At 48.3% G+C, this 16139-nt stretch overlaps 1 protein-coding gene and 1 pseudogene across 1 annotated transcript in view; both read right to left on the reverse strand.

The window, feature by feature from the left end:
- Positions 1-15836, reverse strand: part of FAM155B (family with sequence similarity 155 member B) — a 28708-nt gene extending 12872 nt beyond the window's left edge. The window contains exon 1 of the mRNA XM_040265760.1: positions 14912-15836. Within this exon, the coding sequence (XP_040121694.1) occupies positions 14912-15778 (867 nt within the window). The 5' untranslated portion in view covers positions 15779-15836. The remainder of the gene's footprint in view (positions 1-14911) is intronic.
- LOC120882037 lies at positions 299-1354 on the reverse strand (annotated as a pseudogene).
- Positions 15837-16139: the final 303 nt, after the last annotated feature.

Genomic DNA, 16139 nt, shown 5'->3' on the forward strand with positions numbered 1-16139 from the left:
GTCTGAATTAAACTTGATTAAATTCTACATACACGTGGTTCCATATTTCAAGTGCAAATTTTCAATGGTACAAGTTTATAATCAAAGCTGGGTTTGACAAATGCTTTCTGACTTCCCTGTTGGCTCAGATGGTAAAGCGTCTGCCTACAATGTGGGAGACCTGGGTTTGATCCCTGGGTTGGAAAGATCTCATGAAGAAGGAAATGGCACCCCACTCCAGTACTCTTGCCTGGAAAATCCCATGGACAGAGGAGCCTGGTGGGCTAGAGTCCATGGGGTTGCAAAGAGTTGGACACGATTGAGCGACTTCATTTTCTTTCACTTTTTCTGACTTCTAAAAGCAAATGATGAAAGCACTTCCTAAAAGTTAACAAACTAGCTGCAAGTAGGTGACCACTTTGTTTTTTTCTTTATGTGCGATGAACTTCATGAAGCATTAATTCCCGAAGTATATTTGTTTCTGGACCATACAGCTTACATGCTCTTCTTTCAAAGGCAGACACCATCTGCTTTACAACTTCATTGAAAAACCATGTGGCCAGCTGTGGTAGAAGTTTGCAAAATTCAAGAGAAATTGAAAAAATCCAAAGTACAAGTTCTTGGGTAGCCAGGAAGACCTGGACTAAAATGCCAAACAGTCTCCAAATGATTGAAGAGCTTCCCATCAGCACAGTATGCCTTTACCAAATCTGGTTACACTAAGGTTACTACTGATATATAGTGCTCCACTGCAGGTAGAAACCCAATTTTTAATCATGTTTTGCAGTATTCAGATCTCCTTGATATTACATCTGGTTTTTTGCACCAAGGAGCAAAATGCTTATTATCCTCCATTCCTAATACTACATCATACATTTCCTGCATAGAACATCTTATAATTCTCCTCTCTGAATATTCTTTTGTTTATTAATGGTGCAGTAATTCTGAAGAAAGTTCTTGCACATATCTCCTTAGGCAAAACTGAAGTGTGTAGTGGAAGAGTTCTTCTCATCAGTATACCACAGGGAGCTAAATATCTCACATTCTGCACAGGCCCCTATGCTGGAGCCGGGGCTCTGACTGCTACAGCCAACTTTGGACAACATCCCAAGACCACCGTTTTCAGGGCCCTCTGACTGGTCCAAGCTGCCATGCCATCATCATTTTCTGACAAGTTCCTATTTTCCATGTCCCTTGCAACTGAATGCAATCCCTAGACAGAGTTTATCAACAGAGTCAAGTAGAAGTATCAGCCCTCCAATCATAGAAGCTCTGTTTCTGTTAATACAGTCTAAGAACACATTTGCTCTCTGGGAGACTATACTGTATTCTTCTGATAACCTAGTGGAGATGGAGGGAGGAAGTTCTGCCTAGAGTGTGGGATCAAAGATATAGCTTAGATCAAAGTCCCTGGAAGGCGCTCAAGCCTTCTGGTGAGATATCTGAATAAATTATTTACATTCTTGGGACTGTAGGCTCCCTGAGGACAGGGGTTGTATCTTACATATCTATGTATTTCCCTCAGGACTTCACAAGGAACTAGGTGTACAGAAGAGATGCTTGCTAAGTGCTTGAAATCCAAGCGCTTAAAAGCCAAGCCTCCAGCAACTAGTCCAGACTAGAGGAAGGTGGAGATCCCCAAGAAAAGGATGGAAGCAATGGGTTATGTAATGTGTTACATGAATTTTACAGATTTGATGGAGAAATTGGGAATGCATTAGCAAAAAAAAAAAAAAATCATAGAAAACTAAGCAAATAGGGGTAAAAAAGAGGCAATTATTAACTCCAGGAAAACAAGTTGGCCAAGGAAGAAAATATAATCACAGTATTCTACATGAGTCAGCTATGAACAATATTTATAATCCTAATAATATAAATATGGAATACTGTTAAAACCAGAAATTATGGTATGACAATATTGGATATATATGAGAGGAGTGTGCATACGGTGTTGCTGGTAGTAAGACAGCTAAATCCCCCTCTATAAAAAGTCAGTACATATTTAAATCAGAAAAAAATCAAGAAATAATAAAATTGGCATACTATTTAGAGATGGGAGGTAAATACCAGAAGAAACAGCTAAGAAGTTTAGAAGTATTTGACTCTGAAGAATGAGGCTTAGGGTTGGAACAGAGGGCTTCTGCTTTAATTATAAGCATTGAGATTGCTATTTATTATTTAAAATATATTTTATTATATATAATTTAAAAGACAGATGCTACAAGGATATATATGTATATATGTGATAGATATACATATGTATATATGTATATGTGTGTATCTTCACGTGCAGATATTTCAAACAGAAAAGTCAAAAAATATCAGTAGTATTTGCACATCATGAGAAATGTGACAATAAATATCAGAAGAAAAAGCTAAGTGTTTAACTGAAGATTCAGTATATATGTGTAGCTTATATGTCTTTTAAAATTATGAACATATATTACTTTGATAAAATAAAATAAGAATATAAACTAATATGCAGCCATGAACTTCAAAAACAACAAAACAAAGTCCCCAACACTTGACCTGATCAACCTTACCAGACTCAGCCCCAAAACCCCAGGTCCTAGTGTCTAGTCGTGGATCATCTATTCCATCACCACCATGGGCTTGGGCCAGGTTAACAGGCCAATGAAATTAATGAGTGGTCCCATAGCCAAAGAGAAGAACTAGTGTGAGAGGAGGGGAACTTTGGTGGCCTCTGTACCCAAGCGGTGCAGGCTACCACCCACAGAAATGGTACCACTGTGACACTGACAGCCATAGCTTCATTTGAGCTGCACACAAATGTGCTGGGCATGAAATCCCACTGCCCACTCACAGGCATGCCTGTCTGCCACACGTTGCTAATCCTGGGCTCAGGCTCAGGCAGGTATCTCCAGCTTCCTGCAGGTATTCTGAAACCAGCTCCTTGCCCTTACCTTACTTCCATCCTCAGACACAGGACCTTGCTAAACAGATGACAGGCTGGGGAGAACAGAGACCTAGTGAAAGGACCTGTCAGTTGTGCTTGGTCTCTGAGGGTGAGGGAAATAAAGGCTTTGGAGTCTTCCCATCTCTGGCTCTTCCCTCTCCTACCTGAGTATATCTCTGTGTTCTCACTCACTAGAATCTATCCAGTTGCCTTCTGGCTCCTAACTTTCCACCTCCACACTGAACATGTCACCTCCTGCTCCCAAATTACCTTTTGACTAAGGTCCGTCTAGCCAAGGCTATGGTTTTTCCTGTGGTCATGTATGGATGTGAGAGTTGGACTGTGAAGAAGGCAGAGCACCAAAGAATTGATGCTTTTGAACTGTGGTGTTGGAGAAGACTCTTGAGAGTCCCTTGGACTGCAAGGAGATCCAACCAGTCCATTCTGAAGGAGATCAACCCTGGGATTTCTTTGGAAGGAATGATGCTAAAGCTGAAGCTCCAGGACTCTGGCGACCTCATGCAAAGAGTTGACTCATTAGAAAAGACTCTGATGCTGGCAGGGATTGGGGGCAGGAGGAAAAGGGGATGACCGAGGATGAGATGGCTGGATGGCATCACGGACTGGATGGATGTGAGTCTGAGTGAACTCCGGGAGATGGTGATGGACAGGGAGGCCTGGCGTGCTGCGATTCATGGGGTCACAAAGAGTCGGACACAACTGAGCGACTGAACTGAACTGAACTGAAGGGAAAGTGTTGTTGATCTCAATTGAGTATTAAGCAGTCATTTAGACTAAATACATCTAATTAAGGTGAGAATAATAATAGCTACCATTTATTAAGTGCTTACTATATGCCAGGCTCTGTTCTAAGAAACTGACATTTATTAACTCATTGAATCCTCATAACCACCTCCTGAGATGGAGACATATTTACAGGTGAGAACAGGAAGGACCAGAATTTAAATAGCTCATCCAAGGCCACACAGGCAATAACAATAATGATGGCTACCATTTCTTGAGCACTTTCCATTTCATAGGCACTGTGTTCTTGAGAGATTAGCATGTTATATGTTATTGAAACCTCTCAATGACCCTATTTCTTAGTTTTGAATTCAAAGAAAGTGAGGTTCCAAGAGAGATGAAAGGTCTGAACAACTGTTTTATGTAGTACACAGATTTTGAGCCAGAATTTGAAGTCAGGTTTACCTGGACTTCAGTGTCCAAGCTCTTATATATGATATTGCCTCTTGGATGGTCCCTCCATTTCACTATGACCATTGAAGTAATTAGCTTGTTACTCAAATCTTTTTGATGGAATTTCAGGTCAAGTTGGGGAGAGATTTCTAGGACTGGATGGGAGAGTGATTTTCTAAAATCTGTGTATGCAGCTCATTCCTGATATAAGTTTTCTTTGTAAGGGGGTGTGGGGTGAAGAACATTCAAGTACAAGGGGCTACAAAAGACCATTTCCATTCCTCCATCAAAGCACTCCCTTTCCTCTTTTCTCTAAATGTATGCATGTGCACAAGCACAAACACACACATACACCCTGGGAGTGTTGAAAAGAGGCAACTGCTCCTGCTTTAGCAACTGGTGATGGGAAGGCAGCTGTCTCCTTGTAGAAAGGTCTTCTTGTCTTTGGACATGAGATTTCCTGTCCTAGGTCTTATCATGTAGGGGCTCCTGGAACTGCCTTGCTCTAGAAGGCTCCAAAACCAGAGTTCATTCCTTTAGAAAGGTTTCAGGGCAGCCACACACTCTACCTAATTGCTCTTTCCCCCCAGTTTGCTCTGTAAATATTCTTCATCAAAAAGCCTTTGCTCCAGTCAGGTAGTTAGCCAGAGCTGGGTTCTGCCACTAACTGGCTGTATGAAACTTAGACAAGTCATCTGTAAGGAGGGAGAGACTCAGTCACTAATTTGCTATGTGACTGCAAGCAAAGTACTCTCTCTCTCTGAGCCGCAATTTGTATCCAAGAAGATGGTCCCTAGGGAGGCAGCATGTATAGGGAGAAGACAGGGTCAAACATCTTTAACCTCAAACAGTCCTGTGGTCAAAGGTCAGGTCTGCTCTCACTAGTTATGAAACCTCACACAAGTTACTTAAATTCCCTGATCTATACTTTCCTCATCTACAAAATGGGAGATAGTAAGAGCATATATCCTTAACCTTTCTGCAAATAATGTCTGTAAATCAACTAGCACAAAGCTTTACCAATAGTAAAATTACACTAGTACAGATTGGGTAGTACCATTGCCTTCTGGTAACTAAATCACTGGATTTGACCTGAATTCAAATTCCAGGTCCAACTCTTACTAGCTGGATGACCTTGAGTTAGTTACCTAACTCCTCTGAGCCGGTCTTCTAAGTAAAACAGGGATAAATATATAGGCAAAGACAGACGTAAAAATTAAGTGAGATAAAGTATATAAAAGTGCCTGGGATAGTTCCTTTTCTTCCAATGCACCCCTTTCAGCTCCAAGAGTCAAATAATAAATGAAAAAAGAAAACTGCCATAAATGTAATCAGAAAAAACTCATTAATACACATAAAAGAGTACATACAAATCAATAATAAAAACATGAGACATAAACAGACAATTCACAAAAGAAGCAATACAAATGGCCCATAAATAAGAAAAACAAGTGTTTGACCTAAGGAATGCAAATTACAACCAATGATATACCATTTTTAGCTCCAAATTAATAAAGTTTTAAAAAATATGATACTCAAAACTGGACAAGAGTGGTAAATTAGTCTCACATTTTTGGTGAGGGTTTAAATTAGAATCACCCTTCTGGAAAGAAATTTGGTAAGAAAGAAATTTGTATGCCACAAGCTTTAAAAAGGTTAATACTCTTTGATTCTGTAAGACTCATCCCGAAAGTTCATTCTGCAGAATTAATGTATATGCTTTCAAGTGTATGCAAAACAAGGGAAAGAATCATTTTGTTTACAAATGCTGATGTAAGCTCAGAAAGGGGGATGGAAGGATACATACCAAATTGTTAACATCAGTGGCCTCAGGGCAGTAGGACTGGGAGAGGAGGGAACAGGAAGATTATTAAATATTTTTTTATAAACCTCTGTATTGTTAGATTTGGTACAACGAAGGTGCATTATTTTGTGATTTAAGAAACTTATCAAAGTACAGAAATAAGAAAAAAATGATTGAGGTAGAAAATTTATTAGAAAAAGAAAATTGTAGATGTGACAAAGACTTATGGACAAAGTTATCCATCACAGCATTATTTATAAAAGTTGAAGGTAAATACCTAATAATAGGGAACTAGGTAAATAAATTGCACTAAATTCATGGGATGGAATATTATATGCTCATCAAGAATGATGTTTGTGGGAATTCCCTGGTCTCCAGTGCTTGGGACTCTGTGCTTTCACTGCCGAGGGCCCAGGTTCGATCCCTGATAGGGGAATTAATCCCACAGGCCATGTGGTACAGCCAATAAAAGAAAAGAATGTGGTTTGTGAATATTTAATTACATGGAAAGATACTCAGTATAACTTTAGCAATAAGTTAGAAAGACTAGAGTAAAAAACCTAGATGATTTCAACTATGTTAAAAATATATAGTCACATCCATTAGGATGGCTACTATCAAAAAAAAAAAAAGGAAAAGAGTAAGTGTTGATGAGGATGTGGAGAAATTGGAACCCTGTGCATTGCTCATAAGAATGTCAAATGATGCAGCACTGTAGAAAGCAATATGGAGGCTCCTCAAAAAGTTAAATATAGAATTACCATGTAATCCAGGAAGTTTAGGTATACAACCAAAAGAACTGAAAGCATGGGTTCAAATAGATATTTGTATACCAATGTTCATAACAACATTACTCATAAGAGCCAAAAGATGGAAGGAAATGAAAATATAGGTCCACACAAGAACTTGTCCATGAACATTCATAGCAGTTTTATTCATAATTGTCCCAAAGTGGAAACAACCCAAATGTCCATAGAGATGAATGAATTTTTTAAATGTGGTATATCCAGACAATGGAATATTATTCAACCATAAAAAGAATGAAGTACTGATACATGCCACCACGTGGATGAACCTTGAAAATGTTATGTTAAATGAAACACGCCAGACACAAAGGACAAAAAGTATATATGATTCCACTTAAATGAATTATCTAGAATAGTCAAATTTATAGATGGGAAGAAGAATAGAAGTTACCAGGGGCTGGGGGAAGAGGAATGGAGAGTTATTGTTTAATGGGTAAAGATTTTCTATTTAGGATAATAAAGACATTTTAGAAATGTATAGTGGAGGTGGTTGTACAACATTGCAAATATACTTTAATGCCACTGAACTGTATACCTAAACATGGTTAGAATGGTAAATTTGATGTTATGTATATTTTACTACAGTAAAAAACTATGCCACAAAAAGACATATTGGGAGGAAATACACTAACATTAAGAACATCTCAAGGACCCTTTTCAAACTGTTATATTTCTATTTTCAGAACATTTCAAAGATCATTTTTTTGGTAATTGAGAAAAAAAGTTTTTTTTTTTCTCTTTTAAGATTCTGAGTCTATAATAGTTCTGAAGGATTAACCTGGTTGGAAGTTTTAGTTGAGTTCAACACTAAGCAGATATGCTCACCTTCCACAGATCAGCCAGGTAGCCATGCTATCTGCTGGAAACCAAATACAGAGACAGGGAACAACAGTAACACCCACCACTGCCACATGTCCTTCTCCAGGCAGAGCTTGGTGAGTTTGCACTTCCTTCTACCTCTGAGAGAAGCTCAGCCATCCTAGGCCAGGGCTCACCAAAACCCTGGCATGGGAACTGTGTGTCCAAAGCCCAGAGGCTCTGGGGTAACAAGGTCTCATCATTTTCTCTCCCAGCAAAGGCTGGGCAGGGCTCAGGCCTGCTTAGGGGCATGTACTCCTCTCATGCTCTGGTTGATCCTTCTAGCAGATTTGGGTTGAGAATATAGTAGATACCTCCCCTCTAGGCAAGAGGAATCCAGCTCTTCCCATCTCCTTGGAAGAGCCTTTAGAAATAGAAGGGAGCAAACACCTCCCTTTCTCATCCTCTGTCACAGTCCCAAGAGGATACCAGTGATTATCACTGGGGCTCAAGGACGAGAGACTGGGGTACTGAACCAAGACAGTGCTGGCAGGTCCCCACTTTGGATCCGAGCCACTCCAGGGGCTCCCTACAAGTTGGCAGTAGGTGTTGCTGGATCCCCTTGCACTTGGTCAGCTTCTCACTCCAGTCTCTCAATAGTCAGCTGGGCATTGCCTCTGATAGCTGGAGGGAGTTTATTAAGAATTTCTTTGTACATATGTGACTGGGGAAACAATGGACGTGACTGGGGAAACAATGGACAGACCTGGGTTTGTGTGGCAGTCCTCCCACCTTTTAGCTATGTGACCTGGATGGGTCCCTTTCTGTCGATGAACCTCAGTTGTCACATTTGTTAAAAGGGGATTATAAGAGTACCTCCCTGCTAGGATGACTGTCAGAATTAACTGCGTTCATGGACACACATAAAGCCCCTGGCATCTCCCAGGCACTTGAAAGCTGGCAGTTTTCTTTTCCCCCTTCTCTTTCTTCTTTGGTGCCAGCCTGCCTTTGCCTTCTGGCCCAGAATCTTGTGGTTCAGGTTCCAGCTCCTTTTTCCAGAGTCCATTCAAACAGGAGCTTTGGCCCTGGCAGCACCTGTTACTCCATAGTAACTTCTTCCTTCCCCAGGGCCAGCTGCAATTCACCTGGTACCCTTGCTCTCCCCTCTCAGCACCTGTCTGGCTCAAAAATTCAGGCTTTTCTGAACCCCCTTACATGCCCAGGAAGAAAAGTCTGGTCCAGCATCACTGCACACACCCTGGTTTGCACCCCTGTAACCATAGGAATAACACATCTGTTCCCAAGAGGCCTCCCGGGTCAGCGTCAGAGAATGGTGCTCCTGGAGGCCCACATTTGTCTACCCTAGCCTCAGAAGCTGCCTCTGGCTTTCCAACAAACACCTACAGCTGGAATCCACATGTGGTTGAGATGTGAGCTGGGGGCAGGGAGGGGCAGGTCTGATTCCCAGGGTGCAAGGGCACACAACAGGTAAACAGCCTCACAGGGTGGGAGCATAAAAGACTGCCCTGAGGGAGAAGTTTTTCTAGGGCAAACTCCCACCCTCGAGTCTAAGGTGTCCTACAGATGCACCCACACACTGAAGGGTGGGTGTGCCCTTTCCCTGAGATACTGATGCTGCAGGAGGAGACCAACACACACCGACGTGGCTTAGAAGCACCCTCCTGTGCTTGGATGTGTTAGGAGACCCTTGGCCCTCCTTTAGTCTAAGCCCCACCGGCACACACTGTCTTCCCTTTCCTCACCCTTCCCTCCACTGTGTTCAGCAGACTCTTCCAGCCAGACCAAGAGATGGATGGGAGGCTGCTGGGTTCCCTTCCTCCACCTAATTCCCCCCACCCCCACCTTCAGGAGATACCAGTGTATCCTTCCTGGAGGTTCCCGTTGCTATGGTGACTATAGTAGTCAGGCACCAGCCTGTGGGAAGGATGGGAAGTTGCCATGAAGAAGACTGTGTGTCTGTGTCTATGTGTCTAAGCATGTGTGCACATGTCCACCCTGAGTGGGGAGGAGAGAAGGCAGGAAGGTGAAAAAGAGCAGTGAGGGAGAGAGAGGACAGAAGAGGGGACCAGAAGATCAAAGGGGGCAGGAAGAGGGATGGGGATCAGAGAGGCAAACAGTCAGTGGGGTGTGAGGGATGTGAGGGGTGAGGGGGCATGGAGGTGACAAGGGCAAGAAGTATAGTGCTTAGGGGATGAGGCCAGAAGAGGATCACAGTGGGGCAGGGTAAAGGTTGGGGGAGTGTGAGAGACAAGGGGAATGGAGCAGGATGGGGGATGGGAGAGGGCTGGCTGTTAGAAGGGAGCAGTGAAGGGCGAGGGGGGAAAGGAAGGGGTGGGAGCAGGTGGGGGTAACTGTGGGGAGAAGTGAGGACTAGAGGAGTGTAGGTGTGGGGATAAGAAATAGAGAGTGAGGTGCAGGTGTGTTTGGGAAGGGTCTAGGGTGACCTTCTGCTTCTCTGGTGGCTCAGACGGTAAAGAGCGTAGGAGACTGGGGTTTGATCTCTGGGGTCAGAAACATCCCCTGGAGAAGGGAATGGCTACCCACTCCAGTGTTCTTGCCTGGAGAATTCCATGGACAGAGAAGCCTGGGGGATACAGTCCATGGCGTCACAAAGAGTTGGATACGATTGAGTGACTAACATAGGGAGACCTTCTAGCAGAAGGTTGGGAAAATTGTGCGGTCCTTGGTGTATGGATAGGGGATGTTGGTGGTGGGTCAGAATTGGGGGGAATGTGGGGGTTGGGAATGGGGTGGGTCAGGACAGGGGTGAAGGGGTTCAGAGTGGTGTGGGCAGCAGGAGGCCACTTTCCCATTCCCACATTTACGCTCCTACATCCTGTCCGAGCTACAAACACCGCCTTTTCCCTATCGCTGGCTCTTCCCAGAAGCCCAGTGCTCCTGTCTGTGGCCAATGAACTTCCACGGATCTGGATGCCCCTCCTCGAAGCTTTGCCATGGTTCCTAGGAGCCTGCTTCTTGACTGACCCTCCCTTCCTTCCTTACTCCACCCCCCACATGTGAACAGGTTCTCTGCCTGTAAGAAACCTGGATCAGGGAGGCTGACTGTGGGGCACTGTTCCCGGCCTGCAAGCTTGGGTGACAACAGGGACCACTTGCCAACTTGGGGCTCCTGCCCTTAGCCCAGTGCCCTGAGCTTCCTGTTCGCAGCACCGGCATTAGCCTGGGAGTCCTGATTGGTAGGAAAGCTGTGGCAGGTGGGAGGAGAGAGGAAGGCAGGGAGGCAGAAACAGCTGCCAGCCCCTTCCCCTGCTTGTGGGTGTTAGGCCTCCTTCCTGGCCCTCTCCATTCAATCTTGCTGCTGAGGGAGCAGCCTCTGTTCACGAGCCTTAGCTCTGAGCTGACACAGACCTCAGAGGTGGCTGGTCCAACCTGCCCTAATCTGGAGTCAGTCATCTCCACAGCATTTCCTCCAGGGGTCTGCCTGAATCAGCCTAGACCTTTCCCCTGGAAGCAGGAACTCACCTCCTCTCAAGGCACTCTGTTTCTTCTCTGGAAGGAAAAAACTGTTAACTGAACAACTCTGACATGCCAGGTCTAGGTACTGTGCAGATTTCTCATTAATAGTGAGCTCACAGGGCCATTCTGATGAATTAGCTCCATTTTACAGATGAGAAAAGTGAGGATGAGAGAGCTGAAGTCCCTAGCTCAAGGTCACATGGGTAATACATAAAAGAGCTGGGTTTGAGCCTAGGACTTTCTAACCATGAAGTCCCTTTGGGGTTAAGCAGGACATGCCTCTTCTTTGGCACCCCGACAACTCTTCTGAGGTCTGAAGTCAGAGACCACACCCTCCTGAGTCTCCTCTTCTTCTGGTGAAACAGCTCCTTCAACTATATCCAGGAGAACTTGGGTTTTAGCCTCCTCCTACCTGCTCAGGGTGAGACCCAGAACCAAACATACAACCTGCCAGGTGGGTGTGGGTCAGTCTAGAAGAAAACAGAACCACTGCGTCCTTCCCTGGCCCTATGGCTAGTGAGAGAGCTGAGCACCGGCCTTCTCTTGGGCTTCTATCTCCTCCTGGATCAGAGCTATGAGAGGAGGTCAGGGTTTTGTTCTCATCTTCACCACTGTCCCCATCAGACTATACTGAATTTAGAAGAGGGAAGGGGCAGGGATGAAGGAAGAGGCAATCAGAACCAGGCAGGGCCTGGCAGGGTTGGGAGATGGAGAGGGTTGGGGGAGTGAGGAGGTGGTCCAGTAACTGTAGGCAGGGCCAGGAGGGCCAAGCAGAGCGGGAGGCAAAGGCTGAGGGGGTACCTGCACAGGGAGTTAAGGGAGGGGTGGAGAGTGGCCCTGGGGCTTGGGAGAGGCCAGGGTGGGGATGGGCATCAGCCTAAGTTATCATCGCCCTGCTGTGCGAGAGGAAGTCAGTCGCACATTAAGGAAATGTCGCAGCTGGTACTAAATTGGGAGGTGTCACAGGCAGCAGTGAGGACAGGTATGATGTGTGGGGCCCTGTGTGGCCCAAAACAGGGGCAGACACTGCAAAGGGAGAGAACAGGGTTTCTGGGGCTGCCCGGGAAAGATCTGAGATACTCGGGACAGGCCCCTGGGGACGGGGGGGTGGGGGGGGTGTCACCTGGCCCTGGAGCAAAGTCTCCAGGTTTGGTTTCCAGCAGCAGAAGAGGCCTCCTCACCCTGGCCTGGGGCTGTGGGCTTTCCACCCTGGAGAAGCTTGGAGGACGGGGCATTATCTCCAAGGGGTCCCATTTGGGGGAGGGGCTGGGCAGGACGGCTTGAAGCTGTAGGCCAGACTAGGGATCTGCAAAAAAGGTCTGGGATAGAGATGGGGCACTGGGGTGAAGCGAGAGAGGCTGCAGGAAGGAGGGGAACAAGGCTGTCTTTTCCTGTAGGGCCTGTAATACAGCTGGAATTGAGAGGCCTGTGGGTGTAGGCCTCAGCGGAGGGAGAGCACATCCTCGGAGAGGGTGGGAAAGACAGGAAGAAAGCCATGGAGCTTGCACTGCCCTTCTCCCGGCACAGCAGGCAGCAAGAGAGCAGGCGGAGTTCACTTGAGAGTGAGAGAGAGAGAGAGAGAAAACAAGGAGACAAAGGAGAGCAGGGAGGACCCAGGCCACTGTGGACTAGATAAGACACCACGGCCAAAGCATGGGCTTAGCACCAACACCATGAGGGTTAGAAGCCTGGTACTCCTGCTCGTTAGCCAAGTGGCATTGGGGTAAACTGCTTGAGCCTGCACCTCAGTTTCCCCATCTGTAAAATGGAGCTAATGATGCTGGTATTACCAGCCTCCCCAGGCAGTTGTGATCTCATAATATATGTGAGAGGATAAAAACCCTAAGCAGGACATCACCATCAGACGTTCTATTATTCCTACAAAATATTATCAGCTACCTCTTCCCACTTCAATTTCACAAGTCTCAGGATGTGGGCAGAGCCTGGGTTATTGTCCTTGTTTTATGAATGAGGAAACAAAAGCTTAGAGAAGTGAAGTGACGTGCCCAAGGTCACACTACAAACAAGTGGTAGAGATAATCAGGCCTCCTGAATCCAAGAGACCAGTTGCTTTTCTCCATCAAACTGCCTGGTAAAAATAATCAATGGGAGGGGTTATTATTTAGTGCCACATCAGACAGAGTTTGAAGCCAACCGTGACCTAGAGAAAAAGAAAACCCCATGGGAAAGTTGTGGCATGGTCTCTCTTTTATCCTGCAGATTGTGGGAAAGAAAATGTCAGGGCCATGGGGTCAGAGTGAAGACCACAAAAAGACAGACATCCTTTATTCCACTTGCTAGTGGGCTGCATCCTTCTGTTTGTACTGAGTGTGTGTATCTGTGGCTGACATCAAGGGTGTATGTCTATCCCTATGTGACAAAATGTGTCCTTTTTTCATGTGACGGTACTGCTGCCTGTGTGTCTCTGAAATGCTGGGGAGATGTGCATGTGTATGACACCATATCTGATTCAGTGGCACTGTTTGTGGGTGTGCCGACCTCTCTCCATCTCTGTGTGACTTTGCCTGGGGTGGTGGTGCTGTTTGGCAGTGTGTGCATGTCTATCTGTCTGTACACCTTTAAGAAGTGGAATATCTCATTTGGTAGTGTGAGTGAGGCAGTGAGTCAGCTGAGGCTGAGGGAGGCGGGAGGGAGACTGCTAGGTTACGAGAACAGGAACAAGGAGAACAAGAAAGTGAAGTCAGGAGCAAGGAGCTACCCCTTTCCTCCCCAACCCCCTGCTCAAATCCCTAAGGAGCCCACCAAGAGCTTGGAACCCGGCAGAAGGCCACGGTGTCACGTTAGATGGAAAGGGGCACTTTCCTCCCCTCCCCAAAGCCTCAGAGGGAGACAAGCTAGGCTGGGAGGTAACCGTCTTCCTCTCAGCACCCAGTTCTAGGATGGGTGAGGCCAGCACCCCACCTGGCCTCCTCTTCACTTGACCCTTTGACCTTGCTGTTCCTTTTCCTTTCAAAGGCAGGCCACCTGGCAGGCTGCACGAACAAAGGAGCAGCACCATGTCCCAAACGTTTACAGCCCCCACACACTCTGTCCAGAATGACCCTGCTCAGGGTCAAGAAGTTTCTCAACACTCAGCTCTGCCCCAGGTGCATTCTGCAGCAGCCTCGCCTCTCCTCTGGACGCCTGTCCCCAACAGCTAGAAAGCCAGCTTTTCCTCCACTGCCACCCCAGCGTGCTGTGAAGGCACCTGAGACTTGTAATGCACCAGCCTCCAGTGACCCTCTCACAAGCTGCTGTGCCTGGCTCCCAGCTCATTCTCTTGTCGGTGGAGAGGAGATAGCAGCTTCCTTTCTTGGGAGAAAACGGACACCCTGGGGCTCCACTTGCCTAGGCTCTGACCAGCCATCTCAGGTCATATAAGGTCAGCAGTGTGCTGTGTCCCACGACCAAGCGCCCCTCCCCTCACCCACTGGCAGGGGCTGAAGAGTGAGGGTTAGATGGCAAATATTCTCCCCCCCACCTTTGGCCTTCCCCTTGTAGCAGCCAGTCCCAGGACTTTCCATTCTAGCCCAGGAAAGGAAAGGGGCATCGCTGGCTAAGGAAGGGGGCTGGAGGAGCCAGAGCCCTCTTTCCACCCCTTTGCTGACTTGCCCCACCCCCCGGAACCCTTCCCGCCTCATGCGGGGGGCGGCATGCAAGAAAGCCCTTGTCCGATGGTGCCCAAACCCAGAATCAATAGAAGTTGGCCAGGTGGTTACCTGACCCAAATCCCTGAGGCCCCTTCTCCGCGGAGGGTCCCACAGTAGCACTACCCGTGGCCCACTGAGAACGGTGGGGGTGATGGGAGGCGGTCGGGTGGGTAGAGGGGGAAACCTTTTTTCTCCCGGTTCCACCGCCACCGTTCCCGCCGCCAAAGCGGCAGCCGTTGTGGCCGCGGACGCCAGTCCCTACCTTACAGCCTTTCGTGCAGGACCGGATTGAGTACTCTTCTGCCTGTAAGTATTTATGCAGCACGAGGTCGAACTCGTCATATTTTTCCTGAGCATGTCGGTCGAGCCGCTGGTACGCCTCGATACAGTTGCTACACACCTCCCAGGCCCCGGAGCCCGGGCTAGCCACCACGGCCAGCAGGTCCCCCAGCAGGTTGTCCAGGCTGCAGTCCAGGCTGTCGGGGCGGTCCATGCCCAGCAGCAAGTCCCAGACCGTGTAGGTGTCGCAAAAGGAAAGAGTGAAGTTCCGAAAGTGGCCTTTGAGCAAGTTTTTTTTGGCGGTGGGGAACTCGGCCGGGGCACGGGAAGGGGAGTCGGGGGGCCGCAGAGGGGGCGCTGGGGTAGTCGGTTCGAAAAGTCTCTGCAAAGATTGCAATTTGGTGCAAGCTGCGTCCAGCCCCGTGGGTTCTGGGACGCCGCCGCAGTCCGGCCCGGGACCGGCGGCGGCGGCGGCGGCTTTGGTCAGGTTGCTGTATCGCGGGCCGCAGGTGCCCGGGGGCGCGCTGGGCTGGCCGGGAGGCGGCGGCGGCGGCAGGGGCAGCACCGCGCGAGGAGGCACCGGCTGCCGCTCCCGGCCGGTCCCCCAGGGCGGCCGCATGGCGCTGCTCAGCTCCCTGGCTCGGGGCCGGGCCCCCGCGCACAGCCACAGATGGTCAGCGAGCAGCACGGTGAAGAAGAGCAGGGACGCCAGGGACAGTCGCCATCGCTGCGCCCGCTCGGAGTCGGCGCAAGGTTTGTCGCTCGGCCTGGGAGCCCAGCAGCAGCAGCAGCAGCAGATAGTCAGCGCGGCGGCGTCTTTTCCGGGCCACATCCAAGCGCCCCTGAACATATTTCAGGGGGGTCCGGGCTGGAGGGAGCAGGCGGGCGCGAGGCCGGACGGCCGTCTCGGGCGGGCGGCTGCGCGCCGCTCCGCGCTCCTCGGCGCCGTCCAGGCTCTACCTCGGGGGCTGCATGGCGAGGCAGGCCGGCCGGCCCGGGGCCCCGCTCAGGCCGGAGTGGCGGGGCGCTCTCGCGCCCTCCTCGCGCCCGTCCCGCGCTCCCTTGCTCGCCGCCCGGGCGCGGCCGCCCGGCCCGCTAGGCACTGCCCAGCGTCCCGGCGGGGGGCGGTGCGGGGCACTGGGGCGGTGGCGGCTGAGGCGGCAGCGCCGCACTCCTCATAGTGTCGGGCCCCTCAGCTGCTCCGAGCTCAG

This window comes from Oryx dammah, unplaced genomic scaffold (assembly GCF_014754425.2).
Source record: "Oryx dammah isolate SB20612 unplaced genomic scaffold, SCBI_Odam_1.1 HiC_scaffold_23, whole genome shotgun sequence".
Taxonomy (NCBI): Eukaryota; Metazoa; Chordata; class Mammalia; order Artiodactyla; family Bovidae; genus Oryx; species Oryx dammah.